General features: G+C 45.8%; 1 protein-coding gene across 8 annotated transcripts in view; it reads left to right on the top strand.

The window, feature by feature from the left end:
* The window catches only part of DGKD (diacylglycerol kinase delta), a 67,644-nt gene extending 52,365 nt beyond the window's left edge, over positions 1 to 15,279 (top strand). For 6 of the 8 annotated variants that reach the window (XM_068421202.1, XM_068421196.1, XM_068421198.1 and 3 more), the window contains 14 exons: positions 271 to 399; positions 1,417 to 1,513; positions 2,429 to 2,539; positions 3,274 to 3,370; positions 4,147 to 4,254; positions 4,861 to 4,974; positions 5,353 to 5,487; positions 5,852 to 6,003; positions 6,777 to 6,888; positions 7,055 to 7,147; positions 7,511 to 7,630; positions 7,969 to 8,086; positions 9,330 to 9,460; positions 10,613 to 15,279. In XM_068421202.1, the coding sequence (XP_068277303.1) occupies positions 271 to 399; positions 1,417 to 1,513; positions 2,429 to 2,539; positions 3,274 to 3,370; positions 4,147 to 4,254; positions 4,861 to 4,974; positions 5,353 to 5,487; positions 5,852 to 6,003; positions 6,777 to 6,888; positions 7,055 to 7,147; positions 7,511 to 7,630; positions 7,969 to 8,086; positions 9,330 to 9,460; positions 10,613 to 10,702 (1,607 nt within the window). In that variant the 3' untranslated portion in view covers positions 10,703 to 15,279. The remainder of the gene's footprint in view (positions 1 to 270; positions 400 to 1,416; positions 1,514 to 2,428; positions 2,540 to 3,273; positions 3,371 to 4,146; positions 4,255 to 4,860; positions 4,975 to 5,352; positions 5,488 to 5,851; positions 6,004 to 6,776; positions 6,889 to 7,054; positions 7,148 to 7,510; positions 7,631 to 7,968; positions 8,087 to 9,329; positions 9,461 to 10,612) is intronic. The other 2 variants (XM_068421200.1, XM_068421199.1) reach the window with 2 other exon arrangements.
* Positions 15,280 to 15,729: the final 450 nt, after the last annotated feature.

Below are 15,729 nucleotides of genomic sequence, written 5' to 3'. Positions count from 1 at the left end.
CTGCTGGCACCAGCTTTTTCTCATCTCCATTTCTAATATTTGCATGTGGCATTTTGGTCCCTGCAGTCTGGGAGGTTTTCTGGCTGCACATATGCCACATCTCTGTCTCTTAATGACTGGTTCTGTCAACTCTTTGTTTGATGGCAGCTAGAGTGTTTCGCTGTTGAGTGATTCCTAAGCCAGTCTTGCTGCTTGAGCTGTGCTGCTGTGTGCTGGTCTGAATCACAGCGTTATGTTTGTCAATAGCCATGTTTGTGTTGTGTTTTACAGCGTCCAAGTCGCCTTGCGAAAGACTAATAAACAAAGGAAGTTTGTCGCTGGGCAGCTCTGCATCTCTTCCTCCCCAGACAGGAAACCGGGACAACTTGCCAATGCTGAACACAAAAATCCTCTACCCCAGTAAGTGTAACACCCGCCACTTCCCATTGAGGCAGCCAACTGGAGTATGGGTGACAGCAGCACAGGCTGCAGTCTCCACATGAAAACATGAAATTGTCCTGCCTGATGGCCTTTTGTGCTGGGTCCACTTGGAGAGAAGTCCCATTGTGTATAACTTCCCACTGGGGCTGAAAAGTGGAGACTTGGAGGGAGCTGTCACAGAATCACAGAATCACAGAATAGCTTCCAGTTTGTAGCTGAGCCCTAGACACAGATTTTTGTTACCACTGTGCAGTGACAGAATTTAGATGCCAATTACAAGGAGATACTGAGCTCAAAGTAAACTTGAGAAGGCTGATAGGATGCTGCTGAGAGAGGTTTCTGAAGAGTGGCAGTGGCAGCCACAGACCAGGAGCAGCAATCCCTTCATGTGAAGGCTGAAGTCACTGAGGTGCACAGACCCAGCAGAATTCCCACCTCCCCCATCTTGTGTAGCAGCTTCTCCCCATCACCGTGCTGCTGTCCTTCCACCTCTTCCCCCAGATTACTTGTTCAAATTGTTTCTTCTGGAAGCAGGCGATTTCCACTCTCTCTGACAAAGCTACTGTCTGTGGGTCACCAGCTAATAATTTCAGAAGCAGGAGGCAGTAATTCTTGAGCAGTTTGGAGAATAACTTTAGTCCTACTCCTCTCTCTCTACCCATTGAAGCAAGGACGTTGCATGTCTCACCCTGGAACAAAAATGCTACTGCAGTGAATACACTCCTATTTCCCATTTCCGTGTGTCTGTACAACTGTGCTGCTCGCCTTAGGTGATGCCCTGTCCATCAAAAAACCTGCAGGCAGCCCAAGAAACCCTTCTCCTTATCGAGAGAGCTAAGCCTTCTGGAGTGGAAGAAAGCACTATTGCTATTTGCTTTCCACAGTGAAAGACAAGAGTTAATATATTCTGCCCCGTTGTCTTGTCTCTGAGATTGAAGTTACCTGTTTTCTGCTTAATATTACTCACAGTCTTCCCTGTGGTCAATTTTTCTACAGATATCCGTGCTGGCATGTCTGGTTCTTTGCCTGGAAGCTCTGTCATCAGCCGGTTGTTGATCCATGCTGATCCCTTTAACTCTGAGCCTGAAAATCTGTGAGTATGCCCACGAGATGAAAGGGAGGGAGTGGGTGTTTCCAGATGGACCTCAGCAGAGAAGTGGATTAGTTGATAGAGCTAAATAATGGACTGCAGCAGCCCAGAGTGATGTAAGTGAATTCATATGCTGGGTGCCAGTGAGGATCAGCTTATCTAGTTATACATGCAGTGACACATCTGACTCATAGTAGAAGTCTTTTAGGTGAAAATGAAATCTAGATCAGTCTTCTCCCTACACTCAGAGATGACTCCGGCTTCCAGTTAGCAGACAGTAACCTGTGGGGGAATCACTACCCTTACAGCATGGAGGCCCAAGAAAGGTTGTGAGCAGGCCACAAAAGGGGAGGCATTGGGGAAATGTGATGTTAAGACTTACTCAGGCTGTTTCTGCTAAACTGTTTAACAGTAAAAATCCAATGATACAGACTTTAAGGTTTTTTTATAGGGTTCAGTGCCCCTGAGATGAGTAACTGACACTTTCGAGCTCATTTGTCAGGCTCTCTGTAGGTAACACCTAATATATGTGTGTGTATATATATATATAAAAGCAATTAGCATTGCTAATGTTTTGTGAAACCTTTTACACAATGCCAGTGACCAGCAACATTGCTTTTTGTAAATGAAGTGAGTATGTTTCTGTGGCAAGGGGAGAATTCCTCTGCAAATCTTGTGGCTGTGAAGTCTTACGGACAGAGGCTGCAGGCCAGGGACCTCTGCTCAATAGCCACTTCTATGGTATTCTTTGTGGGTTTCAGGCAGTTCCCAGCAGTGCTTGTCAGAGCACCTTGACATACAGCCTTCTTGGTCTTCACTGTTTTACACAACAGAATTATGAGGTGGCCAGAGGGGGCATGTGAGATACCAAATGGTACGTAGACTTAGGAATGGGAGTTTTGTTCTTTTGTTTGGCAGTGAATGTTACACAGAGAAGTGTGTCATGAATAATTACTTTGGAATTGGACTGGATGCAAAGATTTCTTTGGACTTCAACAACAAACGTGATGAGCATCCAGAGAAATGCAGGTGGGTTTGGCTTTGGCTACTGCTAGAAGTGACTGAAACCGCTTTATGTTTCTGTGCAGTTTTGAAACCAATCGTGTACAAGTGTACTGAGTAGGTATATTGTCAGTCTTGTCTGTGTAATCCTCCTTCAAGGCTTGAAATCATGATGGAGGAGGTTAGCTACTGATTTATTACTGATTCATTACGTTGTTGTGGCTAGTGTAAGATCTTTGAGTAGCTACGTCGGTGTGGTTTTAGTGTGTTGGTTCTGTTTACTTCATGATCTTACTCAGAGGTTTTTCTCCTGGGCTTGCCATTTAGCTATGAGAGAATCTCATCTCAGCTCTAAAGGCCGCAGAGGCTGATTTTGGCCTCGATCCTGACTTAATACAAACCACAGGTTTTGGCCTTTTGAATCGCTGGGCAACTACAGGATGCTTTGTGTAGCCTGGGATTGGTACATTTGCTGTACTTGAGCTCATACTGCAAAATGCCGTTGGTGTCCTGGTGTACAAGATTGACAAGTTCTGTGCCCGGGGAACCTGTGTGTGTTTCTGGTAACGTGTGTTACTCAGTCATCCTCAGTTCCTACCTGACATTTATTTAAAGGAGAGTGGTTTACTAGCACAACCGATGCCCATTTTGAGTGCTTGACCCTTTTGGAAGCAAAGCACCTTAGTGTTTTAGGATGTAGGAGGTACCATTTCAATGTGGGTTATGTGGCTTGTGCTAACTTTTTTGATTTGCCCCCTTAGAAGTCGTACTAAAAACATGATGTGGTACGGAGTCTTGGGGACCAAGGAGCTGCTACACAGAACATATAAAAACCTGGAGCAGAAGGTCTTGCTGGAGGTGAGGAATTAGCATGCCTTTCTGTTGCTAAAAATGGGATGCCTAATTGCATCTCATTCAGACACTGACTTTGGCACGGTGATGCTACTTGGTGACGTTGGGATCTTTCCCTTCCCTGCCTGGCACAGTGTACTTGCTGTACCTCTCACCTCGAGCTAGCTAAAAGTGGCTTTTCCTGGTTCTGGAAGATGACTTGTATTCTCAACCTGTGAGGGAAGTGTCATCCTGCTGGAAATGATTAGCTCTCCCCAACTCTGTGTTCAGTGTAGATAAGATTGTCGTGTTACATGTGGTATCTCATGTGAGCACAACGTTTTAGCTGGTAGGTGCAGTGGAAAGCTCCTAATTTAACTACGCTATAATGTGCATCAAACTGGAAAAGAAATATTCTTGTGTGGGCCATGTACAGCATAAGCAGGTAGCTTGCAGGAGGAGACCCTCATCACAGCACACTACATAGGTGTTCCAGAAGTTTTATTCTTCTTTCTGGAGGAATAAACCAAGAGTTTTTGCCAAGTCTCTCAGGTGTGCCCTGTTCCTGTTGGGGAAAAGAAGCGACAGTATCCCTCTAAAACTGCCCTCTGCCAGGGGAGAGGTGGTTCATGAGATGTGAATGGATATGTTCTACTCTATTAGGTCAAGAATAACCTGGAAGAAACCTGAATTAATTTATTACTAAGCTGTGCAGGCTGGTTTCTGTTCTTAGAGGTCGTGCTCTGGCAGGAGAGGCTCTCTCCTGCTGTTTTGAGAGTAGTGTTGCCTTCTTTTCTGTGTAGTGCGATGGGAGGCCAATCCCTTTGCCCAGTCTCCAGGGAATCGCCGTACTCAACATTCCCAGCTACGCAGGAGGCACCAACTTCTGGGGAGGGACCAAGGAAGATGATGTGAGTATTCTCTAAGGCAATCCAGGAAATGTTTTTACTTACTGTTGCTTCTGGAGTGATAACCCCTGAGAATAGTGCTTGGAAGAAGAGGGCAAGGGGCCTGTCTGCATGTATTTTCTCTGTGAAGTGGATAGGGTACTGACGTCCAGTCTTCAGCAGCTTTGCAGCCAAGCAGTCTGTAGTGATTCAGAAAAAATACAGATGCTGTCCTGAGCCTCTGGACTTCCAGAAAGTGCTTTAGATTGACCTTCTTCCCTCAGACTGCCTGAGAAGTAAAGCCCCTTGAAGACAAAGGAAGTTAGATCCAGTCAGAAACATTCTATTATTTCAGATGAAAAGGTGCCTACTCTCATGAAAATAATTATGGCCTTGTAGCCTCCAGCCTTTGTGTTAGGTGCCATTGGAAGCACAGTGGGGATATCAAGGCTCCTTTTTCTGCCCCTAGCTCCCTGCAGATCTTTACCTTCTAGTCTCTTTGCTAATTTTACACAGATTAAAAAGCATAATTGAAAGCTGACCCCCAAATCTTCACCAATAGGGGGTAAAGAAAATCTCTCCAACAGAACTGTATGTCAACTGAATTCTCTCTCCCTTGTGTCTGGCTAGACCTTTACAGCCCCCTCCTTTGATGACAAGATTTTGGAGGTGGTAGCAGTGTTTGGTAGCATGCAGATGGCAGTGTCACGAGTGATAAACCTTCAGCATCACCGTATTGCACAGGTATCAATTGCTTTTGTGAGCTCTTTTTGCCTCCCGCATCTCCAGCTTGTGATGTTTCAGCCAGTTTCAGTCAGTAAAGCCCTCCTTTGTGCTCCCTCTTGTCCATGGAAAGAGCATCCACCAGGGCAAAAATGAGTGTGTCCAGGGGCAATTTGGGCATGGAATTGTTTGCTGGCAATCATTGTGGTACGAGTTAGACCACCAATTCAAACCCAGATTAGTTCAAAGACACAGCAAATGGTCCCTGCCGCCCAGGCACGTGTGCCTCTAGTAGCACCAAAGCTATAGTAGCTGGGGAAGTGCTGTGGGAAGGAGAATGTCTCATGCTTTTGAAAAACCAACATTTTAGAACTTGTCCGATGCAATCACTTCCTGCAGTGTCGGACGGTGAAGATAGCAATCCTGGGAGAAGAGGGGGTTCCTGTGCAAGTGGATGGAGAAGCCTGGATCCAGCCGCCAGGTTACATCTGGATTGTTCATAAGAACAGAGCACAGACCCTCACTCGGGACAGGGTAAGAGCAGCCTTGCATACACTAGTGCACACAGGTTTTGATGTCACACACTCCTGGATAATATAGCTACTCAGAGAAAAGGCTGCCACCAGTTGGGAATTGGTGGATTTTGCTAGTCTGGCCCTCAGAATTGGCCTAGCAATTTTGACAAAAACTAGGCTTAAGCAAAAATTAAGCCAAGTCAAACATGTGGCGTGGAAAACTTCAGCCCAGACAGCTGGTTAGCAAAGTTATAAGCAGGTGACTGGGTCCTGCAGTGAAAAGTGTCTATACCAGATTTACATGTTTTACAAGCATAGGCACAGCCATCATTTTTTATAGGAGCTTTATAAGGTATCTTACAGTTTGCTTGCTGTGTTTTTAGGCATTTGAGAGCACCCTGAAGTCATGGGAGGACAAACAGAAGTGTGAGTTGTCCCGACCCTCCTCTTTCTCTCTGCAACCTGAGATCATGTCCGAAGAAGAATCCACCCAGATCAACCAGTTTGGTCAAGCTGCAGGTGCTCTGATCCACAGGTGGGACTCAATTTCATTTTGGTGAATAGAGCCCTCCTTTGGCGCCTGAAGTTCTTGTCCTGCTCCCTGTTCCTGGAGATGTTTCTGTTCACTTTTCTGCAGTGCTGGTCCATGTCACTGCAAGTAACATCGTTCATAACTGTCCCAGCTTCATGAGGACTGAATTCGAATAAACTTTCTTAGGTCATTCTGAACAAAAAATGTTACTTTCATGAGCAAACATGGATCCTTTAATACTGAAAGAACCTGTTATCGTTGAATATCAATGATTTCTATCAGAAGTGAAATAAAGGCCTCTCTAGGAGCTCAGATGACAAGTTGGGTTCTTATAACCCTGATGCCCAGCAGAGATTTCTGGAAGAAGTCACTGTATGCTCACCTGCTCGTCCTTTACTCGGACATTCAGCTCCTTGGTCTGGGCCTTTCAGAGAAAATTCCCCAAGAAGGGTTAATTAAACTGCCAAGCTGCCATATGTGCAGCTGCCTTTCACATCGCTATGGCCATACCAGAACGTCTAGGTTGTATTTCAAACTGATCCCAAGTTGTGTGCAGAATTGAGTATGCACCTGGAGTTGTGCATGTGAAGTCTGCCTTGCTTTGCCTATGCATGCTCACGAGAGCAGGGAGAATGGCCCTGCTTTGCCAGAGGCTGTGCCTCTCCCTGCTTTATCCCTGCTGTTGTCACTCAGATGGGTACTCAAGGGAGATACCCAGTCAGAAAAGGTCTCCTGCTTTGAGCATATGCTGATGCAGTCTGTAATTCTCTCTTTAGCATTCGGGAAATAGCCCAGTCCTACCAGGACATGGAACAGGAGCTTGCCCATGCTGTCAATGCCAGCTCCAAGTCTATGGACAAAGTCTACGCTAAATCCAAGTCTACAGAGGTACTTCACTCATTTGGCATCTCCCATTTTGTCCTTGTTCCATAGCTCTTGGTTTTCCTTTCTGATTGACCCAAAGTAGGCCTTGCTTATCTAAGACTTCTTCCTTTTGACTGCTTGGACCTCTGCATTTCCAGGCTTAATTTGCGCATGAATTGCTTCCCTGCAGGGCCTGAACTGCAGCCTTGTTGTAGAGATGGTGAATAATGTCAAAGCCCTGCATAATGAGACAGAGCTGCTGCTGGCGGGCAAGATGGCGCTGGTAAGAAGCACAAAGCAGGAGTAAAGCAGCCTCTCACTTTCTCTTCTCTCCTCCTGTTGCCTTGGCAAGCAACATTTTGCTGGTCTTGGTGGTCTTTGTAACAAGTCAGTTTAAATGTTATCATCCAGGAATTAGGATGGTGTTGCTACATAGGCATGATGAGCAGTCAAGCTAGCTTGCTTGAGTTTGGAGCTCAGAAAAGATGAAAATCATTAACGTGGTAACGTCTGGGCAGGGTGCCTGCTGAGCACTTCCTTTTAGAAGGAGGAACTGCTTTGTTAGCTAGGAATTTCAAGGCAAGGACCTGACTGTGTGTTCCACCATATGGCTTTTAACTCTGCCTTGCTTCCATTTCTGATCCAGCAATTAGATCCTCCACAGAAGGAACAGCTCCAAGCAGCCCTGGCAGACATGGACCTTCAGCTGAGGAAACTGGCAGACATCCCTTGGCTGTGGCAGCTGATGGAGCCCTGCGATGAGGAGGTGAGGAGGACCCAGGCTATATTTCCCTAGCTGTTCTCTTTTTCACTAGTTGGCTGTGAGTGTTCGACTTCCTCTGAATATACAACTGATGTGAGAAAAAATCGTTCAGAAGGAAACTTGACTCCCTAGGGCTAAAGAAAGTAATTTCCTGCTAAGGTGCCTTGCCTGACGTGGGATCAACTTTCTCTGTTTCCTTTCCTGTCTTGATCAGAATGAGTTTAGAAATTTTTTTCCCCTTTTACAAGGTCATGGAGCTGAGCTTGACAGTACTTGTTGCTCTTGGTCCGTTCCAATCAATTTATGACCGTTTGCCTGATTTTCCCTTTTTGTTCTTACAGAACCAGATGCTGGATTATTCTAAACGCAGCCGCAGTGGCAAATTCCGGCTGGTGACCAAGTTTAAAAAGGAGAAGAACAACAAAAATAAGGAGACTCATAGTAGCATGGGATTGCCGGGTACCAACTCTGCTCATTCATTGTGTCTCTTGTCACACTGGTGTGGTCACACCACTGTTCTCTGTCTGCTTCCTCTCACATTCTCTCCCTCTTCTCTTTCACATGCATCTGCCTTTCTTGGAGGTCTAGTCTGTCTTGTTCACATGGCCAAGTAGCTTATTGATCCGTTGTGTCTTAGTCACGATCCCCCAGTACTACACAAATATTCCTGAGCAGAAACAGGAGGTACCCTCTGAAGAATTCTGTCTACATCCAGACATTTTCAGGGGTATTTTAGGGGTGCTTAGTAAAGTGAATTGGAGGATTTTGGCATTTTAGGTGTCAAAACGACTGTGGGGCCCAAGTCCGCATAACTCCAGCCTTTTCACTGCTGATTCTCTGTGACATGGTTAATGATGTTTTTCTCATTGATTCACCCTCAGACTTTAATCAAGTTTCATGTCTAATTGGCTGGGGATCAGCATCACCACAGATGCACCCTGACCTTTAATCCTGCTGGTCAGTAGATAAAAACTGGCCATGAATCAACAAATTGCCATTCAAGACGCTTTCTCTCCAGTTGGGTTGGTTGATTTTTGGTGTATGTTCTCCTTATGAAGACTTTCTTCTTCTAAAATGCGGAAGTACTACCTGTTCTGTGGGCTCCTGGGTCCTGTCCTCTGCCGTGGAATTGTGGGTAGAGTCTCCTTCTGTCTGACAGGCTGGTGCTCATTCATTGCCTCCCACAACTTGGGAACTTTATTATTCTCTTATTTAGAGGCTGTGCAAGAAGGTGGAAGTCTAAATTCTTCCCCTCTCCCTCAGACTTGGGAGAGAGAGGTTGCCATTTTGTTTACTGAGCACAAGTGCTTGTGCATAATAGCAAGCTAATCTGTGCTTGATTCTTCACAATGTATTTTATGACTCTGTTGTTTTGTAAGCAGAGGAATAGCACTGAATTTACTCTTAAACATAGGGATAAACTTTAAAAAACATATCCAATCCCATCAAAACAACCGTGCACTTCCTCCTGGCTTTATTGCAGCTGGCCTCTGCTTAAGAGAACACCTCTTAACCTTCTCTGCCCTGCCTCCATTGTGTGAGACTGTAGGTCGTGCTACCAGTCCTTACCCTCCCCTTGGTTTGAGGCTGTGGTACTGCTTGCCCTCCTTCTCTGGCACTGAGTGCTGATGGTGTCCTCATCTCTCACTGTCTTCTGGGGTTCTGGGTACTCAATGCACTCCTGCTTTTCCGTCTCTAACAGTTCACCTCTGGGGAACGGAGGAGGTTGCGGCCTGGCTTGAGCATCTCAGTCTTTGTGAGTATAAGGATATCTTCATCCGGCATGACGTCCGGGGCTCTGAGCTCCTGCACCTCGAACGGAGGGACCTCAAGGTACTTTCATGATTGGCTCATGAGAAATAGCCAGCTACATCTGCATGACCTTCTGTGCTGAATGTGCTTGGAAGTGGGCTGCCCACTGTTCGTTCCATGTGCCTTGGCGAGATGAACCAGTCCATTGCAGCCGTGTATTATTTTCTCACCATTTCAGGTCACCCGATTTTTAATAGCAGGGAGATAGAACAGCTAGTTGAGAGCCAACTGTCCGATTCTGCCACAGCTTCCTGGAGATGTGATACAGTCCAGCACACAGATTGCAGATAGTGTTCTTTAGAGACTCTGAGTTTAATGATGGAGTGGAAGTTTTCAACTTCTCAGCTCCTGTACTGTCTTTGCAGAACATGCTGTGATTGGGAGAATTGGGGTCTTATGTTGTAGTCACTGGACAAATAGATCATCGCATTTCTTTGCTACAAGAAAAAAAATGATTGTGGTCTTTGATGAGGCTGCTAGATAGAAAGAATCTTTTTAAATAGTGCTTAGTAACCACACGGTACAACTTTTCATCTCCTCTCTGGGAAATGCTGTCTTTACAGAGAAAAATTGGAGGTGGTGGTTCTTTGCATGTGCAGGAGATCTGTGTCATCATTCTGGTGACTTGCATATAGCAGAAAAGTACTGTGTCATGAAGTAGTGCATGGCATTTGTTGAATGCCCCTGGGATCTTCATTTGTGATTTTAACCATCTTCCTGTGCTGAGGTTTGCTGTGATCTGTGTAGCTGATTCCTCTGCATGCCATCCAGCTACAGCCCGTGTTTTGTTGCATGGTACCCAAGTGTTCCCACATTCATTTGATGTGACCAGGGACTGGTTGGTTCCTCCTGCATGTTTTGGCTACTAGCTTAGGTCCTTGAGATCTGTACGCTCTTTCTGTCCTCTTGCTTTGGCCTGTAACAGTCAAAGCAATTTGGATTTCTGGCTAATGGTTTGTAGTTGTTGCTCTGTGCCTGCTCATTACCCTGTCATGCTCTGAGAGCTTTTTGACACATGGTTTGAGGTTCTATATGTAACCATCAGGTTTGTAATCTTCCTGGTTGGTTTCCTCCTCTCTTTGTAACTGGCTGACTAGTTTGTCACCATTGCTTGGCCACCTGGAATTTCCCCCCTGTCTTTCTCCTAAGGTAAGGTTTTCTCCTTTCTTCCAGGACCTGGGTGTGACCAAAGTGGGTCACATGAAGAGGATACTGCATGGGATCAAGGAGCTGAGCCGGAGTACTCCTGCCAGCGAGGTTTAGCCTCTGTTTTCACAGCCTGTGTCTACCATTCCCCCTAGCTGCACAGCAGTCACCTCACAGAGCAGATGTGCTCGCGACTGTCTCTACTGAACAGCCAAACTGTAGCTGTTCAGAGCTCATATCAACCAAGCATGGTGCTACCTTTTTTCCTGTGGGGTACGGCTGCATCCAGTCGAGAGGCACATGATCTGCAGTCAAGCAGAGCCTCCCAGAAGAAAACTCACTTGCTGTTTGAAGAACCATGTCCTCCAACAAGGGAAGTTCTGGTTCCAGTGACAGTGCAGGACTTGGAGAATTGCAACACAGCTACCTTTACTGGATAACTTCATCACAGTAGAATTATTCAGGGCAAAAGATACATTGGCCAGTCTTCGTTTGGGAGCATCTGACAGTCTTTTCAGACCCAAAACTTTCCCCGTTCATCTGTGTGTCACGCCTGTATCTTAGAGCATTTAAGTGGGACGAAGCTTGTCCTTTTGTCTTACTAATCCCTTTTTAATGCACCTGTAGTTGCATGCGATTTGCATCAGAAATTCAAAGCCAGTACAGACCTCTTGCCACCGAATACCCAGTGATTCTCACTCACTCATGCCTTGCAACAAACAATGCATGTGGTTCAAACAGCGGTGCACACCAGCTCACAGGGTCTTCCGCAGGGCCTGGCTCTCCTCTCCCAGCCAGTTGCGGTGGTACAGCCTTTAGGTTCTCAGGCATCACAAACGATTGTTCAGAAATCCCTGACAGTGAGAAAAGACAAAATTCTGGAGAGCCAAAAGATTACAGGAGATCAGCTCTGACGTTCCCCCTTCTGAATCCATCTTCAGGAGACCAGATGGAAGGGAGAGGAGCGCTAACTAGCCGTTTGAGCTGTGCGGGAAGTGTAATGCCATGGAGTGAGAAATGGAACAGTTTGTTCCGTCTTGGTGGGGGGAGCAGCATGACTGGCAACGGCCAGGAGCAGCTACCTGCCCATTTAGTGCCACCTTCGTGGCCACAGACAGCAGAGCTGTTTCTTTACTTCAACTTGCAGTGCAGAAAACTATTTCTGTCACAAAAGAGATGATTTAGCTGTAGTACTTGCATATTTTCACCTGTCTTGGTTCTAGTGGCTTTTCCACCTTGCTTCACTCTCTTGCTGCCTTGCTCCTCCACTCCAAGGTGGATACCAAAAGATCAGGGTGGCTCAGTCCTCTTGGGTTGTACCCCTGAAAGAGATACTGTGTGCTGTCAGACATCAGGGCTCCTGTAAGAGCACTGAGAGAAGGAGGGTTGTTACTGAGCGGGTGAGCATCGTAATGAAAACTGGAGTACGTTGGTAAATTGCCTTTGGTACCACCAGCAGTGGAGCGTTTAAAAATTAGTGCCTCTGAATCAGAGTTCCTAGACGGCCTTCAGATCTCCTCTGTATTGCCTGATCCCTGTCGGGTGACTGTTGAAGCCCGAAGACCAGCATGCACAGTTACATTGCCTGTTTATCACTGCGAAGGGCACTCGGGAACGCTCAGTGCTGTAAAGCTGGAGAGACAGCAGGAATTTTTAATTACTTTGTCGTTTTGTATGTATTTATTTTTTTTATTATTACAGAGTGGCACCTGTCTGGCTGTGGCTGCAGACAGAAAAATGGCCACATGTTCAGTGGCATAAAAGATAATTTCGTGAGGACATCGTTCTTTGTTATTTGTAAGGATTTTATCTAATTGACATCAGCTCTCTAGTCTAACAACGATCAGTCAAGTTATTTTATGAAAAGACTTGTCAGCTTAAAAAGGTTATGGGCTGATTTCATGCTGGGCAAACTCCACTGCATTCTTTAAGATTTCACCAAGGATTATTCTGACTGTCCCTACCTGCTTTTAACTAGTTGTCATTCACCCACATGTCTCCTCTCAGCCTAGCGAGTGACAGGGTTTGCTCATGAGAAGTCCACAGAAGGCTAAACATGCTTGATCCAGCTAGCAAAATTTCTGGTCTAAATACTGTGGGGACTGAGCAAGAAATATGTTAATCTTGGCCCTGAATTTGTTTCTCCTGTCTATACATTGGCAGTTGCTTCCATAGCCATATTTTTTCTTTATCAGTACAGCCCCCCCCCGCCCCCCACTATTGAATTCCTGAGGTATCAGATAAGTAAGAATTGTGTTTTCCCTCTTGCTTGTTGAGGCACAGTGCAGCATCTGCATGAGAATGAGGAGAAGCCTCCGCTAAGGAGAGCTCCAGGATGCAGCCATCCTCTCTGGTGACAGTAAGGTGCAGCCCCAGGAGTGTGCATGGTTAGGACATCGGTGTGCCTGCCGGGAGAGCGCAGCAGGGAGCACAAGGCAAGTGGTAACTGTGGAGAAGAGGTGAGATCTGTGTTTGTTCCTGTACGTGGTGAAGGAGCTGTTCTTGCTGTGAAGTATCTCCAGGCAACCTCATGGTTTAAGGTGCATAAACAATACGCACTTGCCTTGTATGATTTCTGGGGGATTAAATTCTTGCCTCGGTAGAAACGGCTCCTCTCTGCTCGTCCTGCTGAGAGAAACAGGGGAATCCAAAGAGTTCAGGCGTGTTCCTTAGTTTGTGCCATATCTGAAGAGCCCTTATGGCCATTAGCCATCTGCTACGAGCAATGATGCCTGCACAGACCAATCTTCATTTCTTTTACTTTTGTGATCTTTTGTGTTGATGGTTCACATCCTTTTTGTGTACATGCGCGTTTTACCGAAGGGTTCATAGCCAGCATAGTCCTGTCTGTCGCTTACCGGAGGCGGGGAGGGAGTTCTGCCTTCTTCTAAGAGCTAGAAAATGGGATCCACATTTAACCTGAGTGCCTTGGAACATGTGTTAAGGTTTATATCTAACGAAAGGGTTGTAGCTCTGTGTGACTCACTGGGAATAATGCAGATTTCTGTTGCAGAGATTTCGTGAATAGATGAGGGCAATTTGTGTCAGCCGTCAGTGAGGGCTATCTGCACGGCAGGGAGCCGGACGGACCTTCTGGCTGCATGATTCTGAGTTCCTCTTCTGATATCTGATAATTTTTTGTGGGAGAGAAACTCAGGAAAGACAATTAGACAGTAAAAAAATCTGCTGCTTTGCCAAAAAAAGAGACTCTCCTGCAGTCTCAGGTAAAACACCAGCTTGGGAGAAGCTAGAACTGCACATACCGCACATATGTTTAGTCTCAAAAACTGCTACTCGTGTGAAAGCCGTGTGGCACCTTCTGTCTGTCATCCCTCCCCTTGGCAGTGATGCTGGGGCAGTGTCTGCAGTGAGCTGGGCATACAGTTTCTTCTGCTAGGAAGAGGTTTCAGTATGTTATCTCACATTCTGGCACTGCCCTGGATATTTAATGGCAGATTCTGGGGAAAACACACCCTGTGTTACGATGTTTGGGTTCAGTGGGAGGGCGTGCAGTGGAGTCTGGAGCCCGTGGAGCCGCTACCAGCAGCGTCCTGCTCTGGGCTACCCTCGGGAGGGCTGTTAGTGCTGATACAGCTTCCTGGCTTCGCTTGTGGGATCTTCGTGCTGAGAGAGCATGTCCCCGCTGCAGCAGGAGCCGACTCTTGGCAGCGGAGGGGAGCTGTGCCACGTGCTCGGGAGCCTCCAGCTCTGCCGGTCCTGGGGATGTTTCTGCACCCAAATCGTATGGGAAGCTTTGTTCATTGTTTTAGTATTATTTAAAAATGTGCATACTATCTATGTGATTTCAAAAAAGACTGTTTACACAAAATATTTTGTATGTTCAGATGTGTGTACTGTAAAAAGAAAAAAAAAGGAAAGGATGAAAAATGATGTTTTTCTACAACTGTCAGCAGTGACTGCATGTCTGTATCATCGTCCACGACCGTTGTTCCTCAGGGGTCTCCCCGCCATTCCTGTGATCCTGACAAAAGCATAGGGAAGCAAGTGAATCCCTGTACAGTCTTGGGAAGAAGGTTTTGTGCCTTAAGAATGGGACCTGCTTCCCTCCTATTTATTGTGTTAATTTATACAGTGATTACCATGGAAATGTCTCTTGTATTTTTTTTTTGTACATAGTTTACTGTTGATTGTTGTAAATAAGTTTTTCTTGTATATAAAGTAAACATGTTTCTGAGCTTCCAGTAAAGATTCTCTGTTAGTGGTTTCATTGTGTGAGAGGGCTGCAGTGCCCGTCTGGTGGGAACCAGCTAATAAAAACCTGTGCTGTGACAGAATGGCTTTATCCTGAGTTGCATCAGAGGTTCAGAGCTGTTCCTTAGAGAGGAGTGAAATGGTACATGTGATTGTTGTAGATTAGTTCTGTAGCATTTCTTTGCGTTGGTTTAATTGGCACGGAGTAGAAGACATCGTGTGGTTTGTTTTTATTAGCTCTATCTGTGTAGTGAGCAAAAGAAGAGATGTGTTAAACGTGGTGGCTCTACTGCTGCTCATCCTGGTCATAGCTCTGCTGTCTGCAAACCCACAGCTAGATGGGAAGATACTCTCAGAAACTCAGCAGGGCATTTATTAGTGTGGTTGTAGACCTCTTGTTGGGTCGTGTGGTGTGACCACGTCTTCCTGGTCATGGTGGGGCAATGGCCTCATGAGAGGGGAACAGTTGTTTCTCTGCTCCACTCGGGCATCTGTGCATTGAGTTTATTGCAGGCAATATATACAGTAACTGGCATAAGTGAGAGTGCATTTACAAAAATCTGGGAGAAATTAATTTTCTCATGAAATGTAGAAATTGACTGCCATAAAATGACACCTGTAAACTTGAAACTAAAAGATCTGGAGATGTTTGAGCACTCCGTGGTCGATTGTGATCAGCTTTCTTTTCCATCAGTACAGATTGATGTGTTTGTAAGATGCTGACAAGAAACTTTCAGCAGATTACTTTTAAACTGAGAGGATGGTCGTAGAGTTCCACAGTACTGTTGCAACGTGAATGGAAAGTAACTTACAATGGTTGTGAGCATTTCCTATGCGAAAAAGATCTTTGTACTTGATAGTTGAACTGAAGGAATTACTTTGTCCTTGCGTGGAAAGAATAGTTTATGTGACAGAACATAAGAAACCCTAGT

This window comes from Nyctibius grandis, chromosome 32, assembly GCF_013368605.1.
Source record: "Nyctibius grandis isolate bNycGra1 chromosome 32, bNycGra1.pri, whole genome shotgun sequence".
NCBI lineage: Eukaryota > Metazoa > Chordata > Aves > Nyctibiiformes > Nyctibiidae > Nyctibius > Nyctibius grandis.
This window is presented reverse-complemented; position numbering and strand designations above follow the sequence as displayed.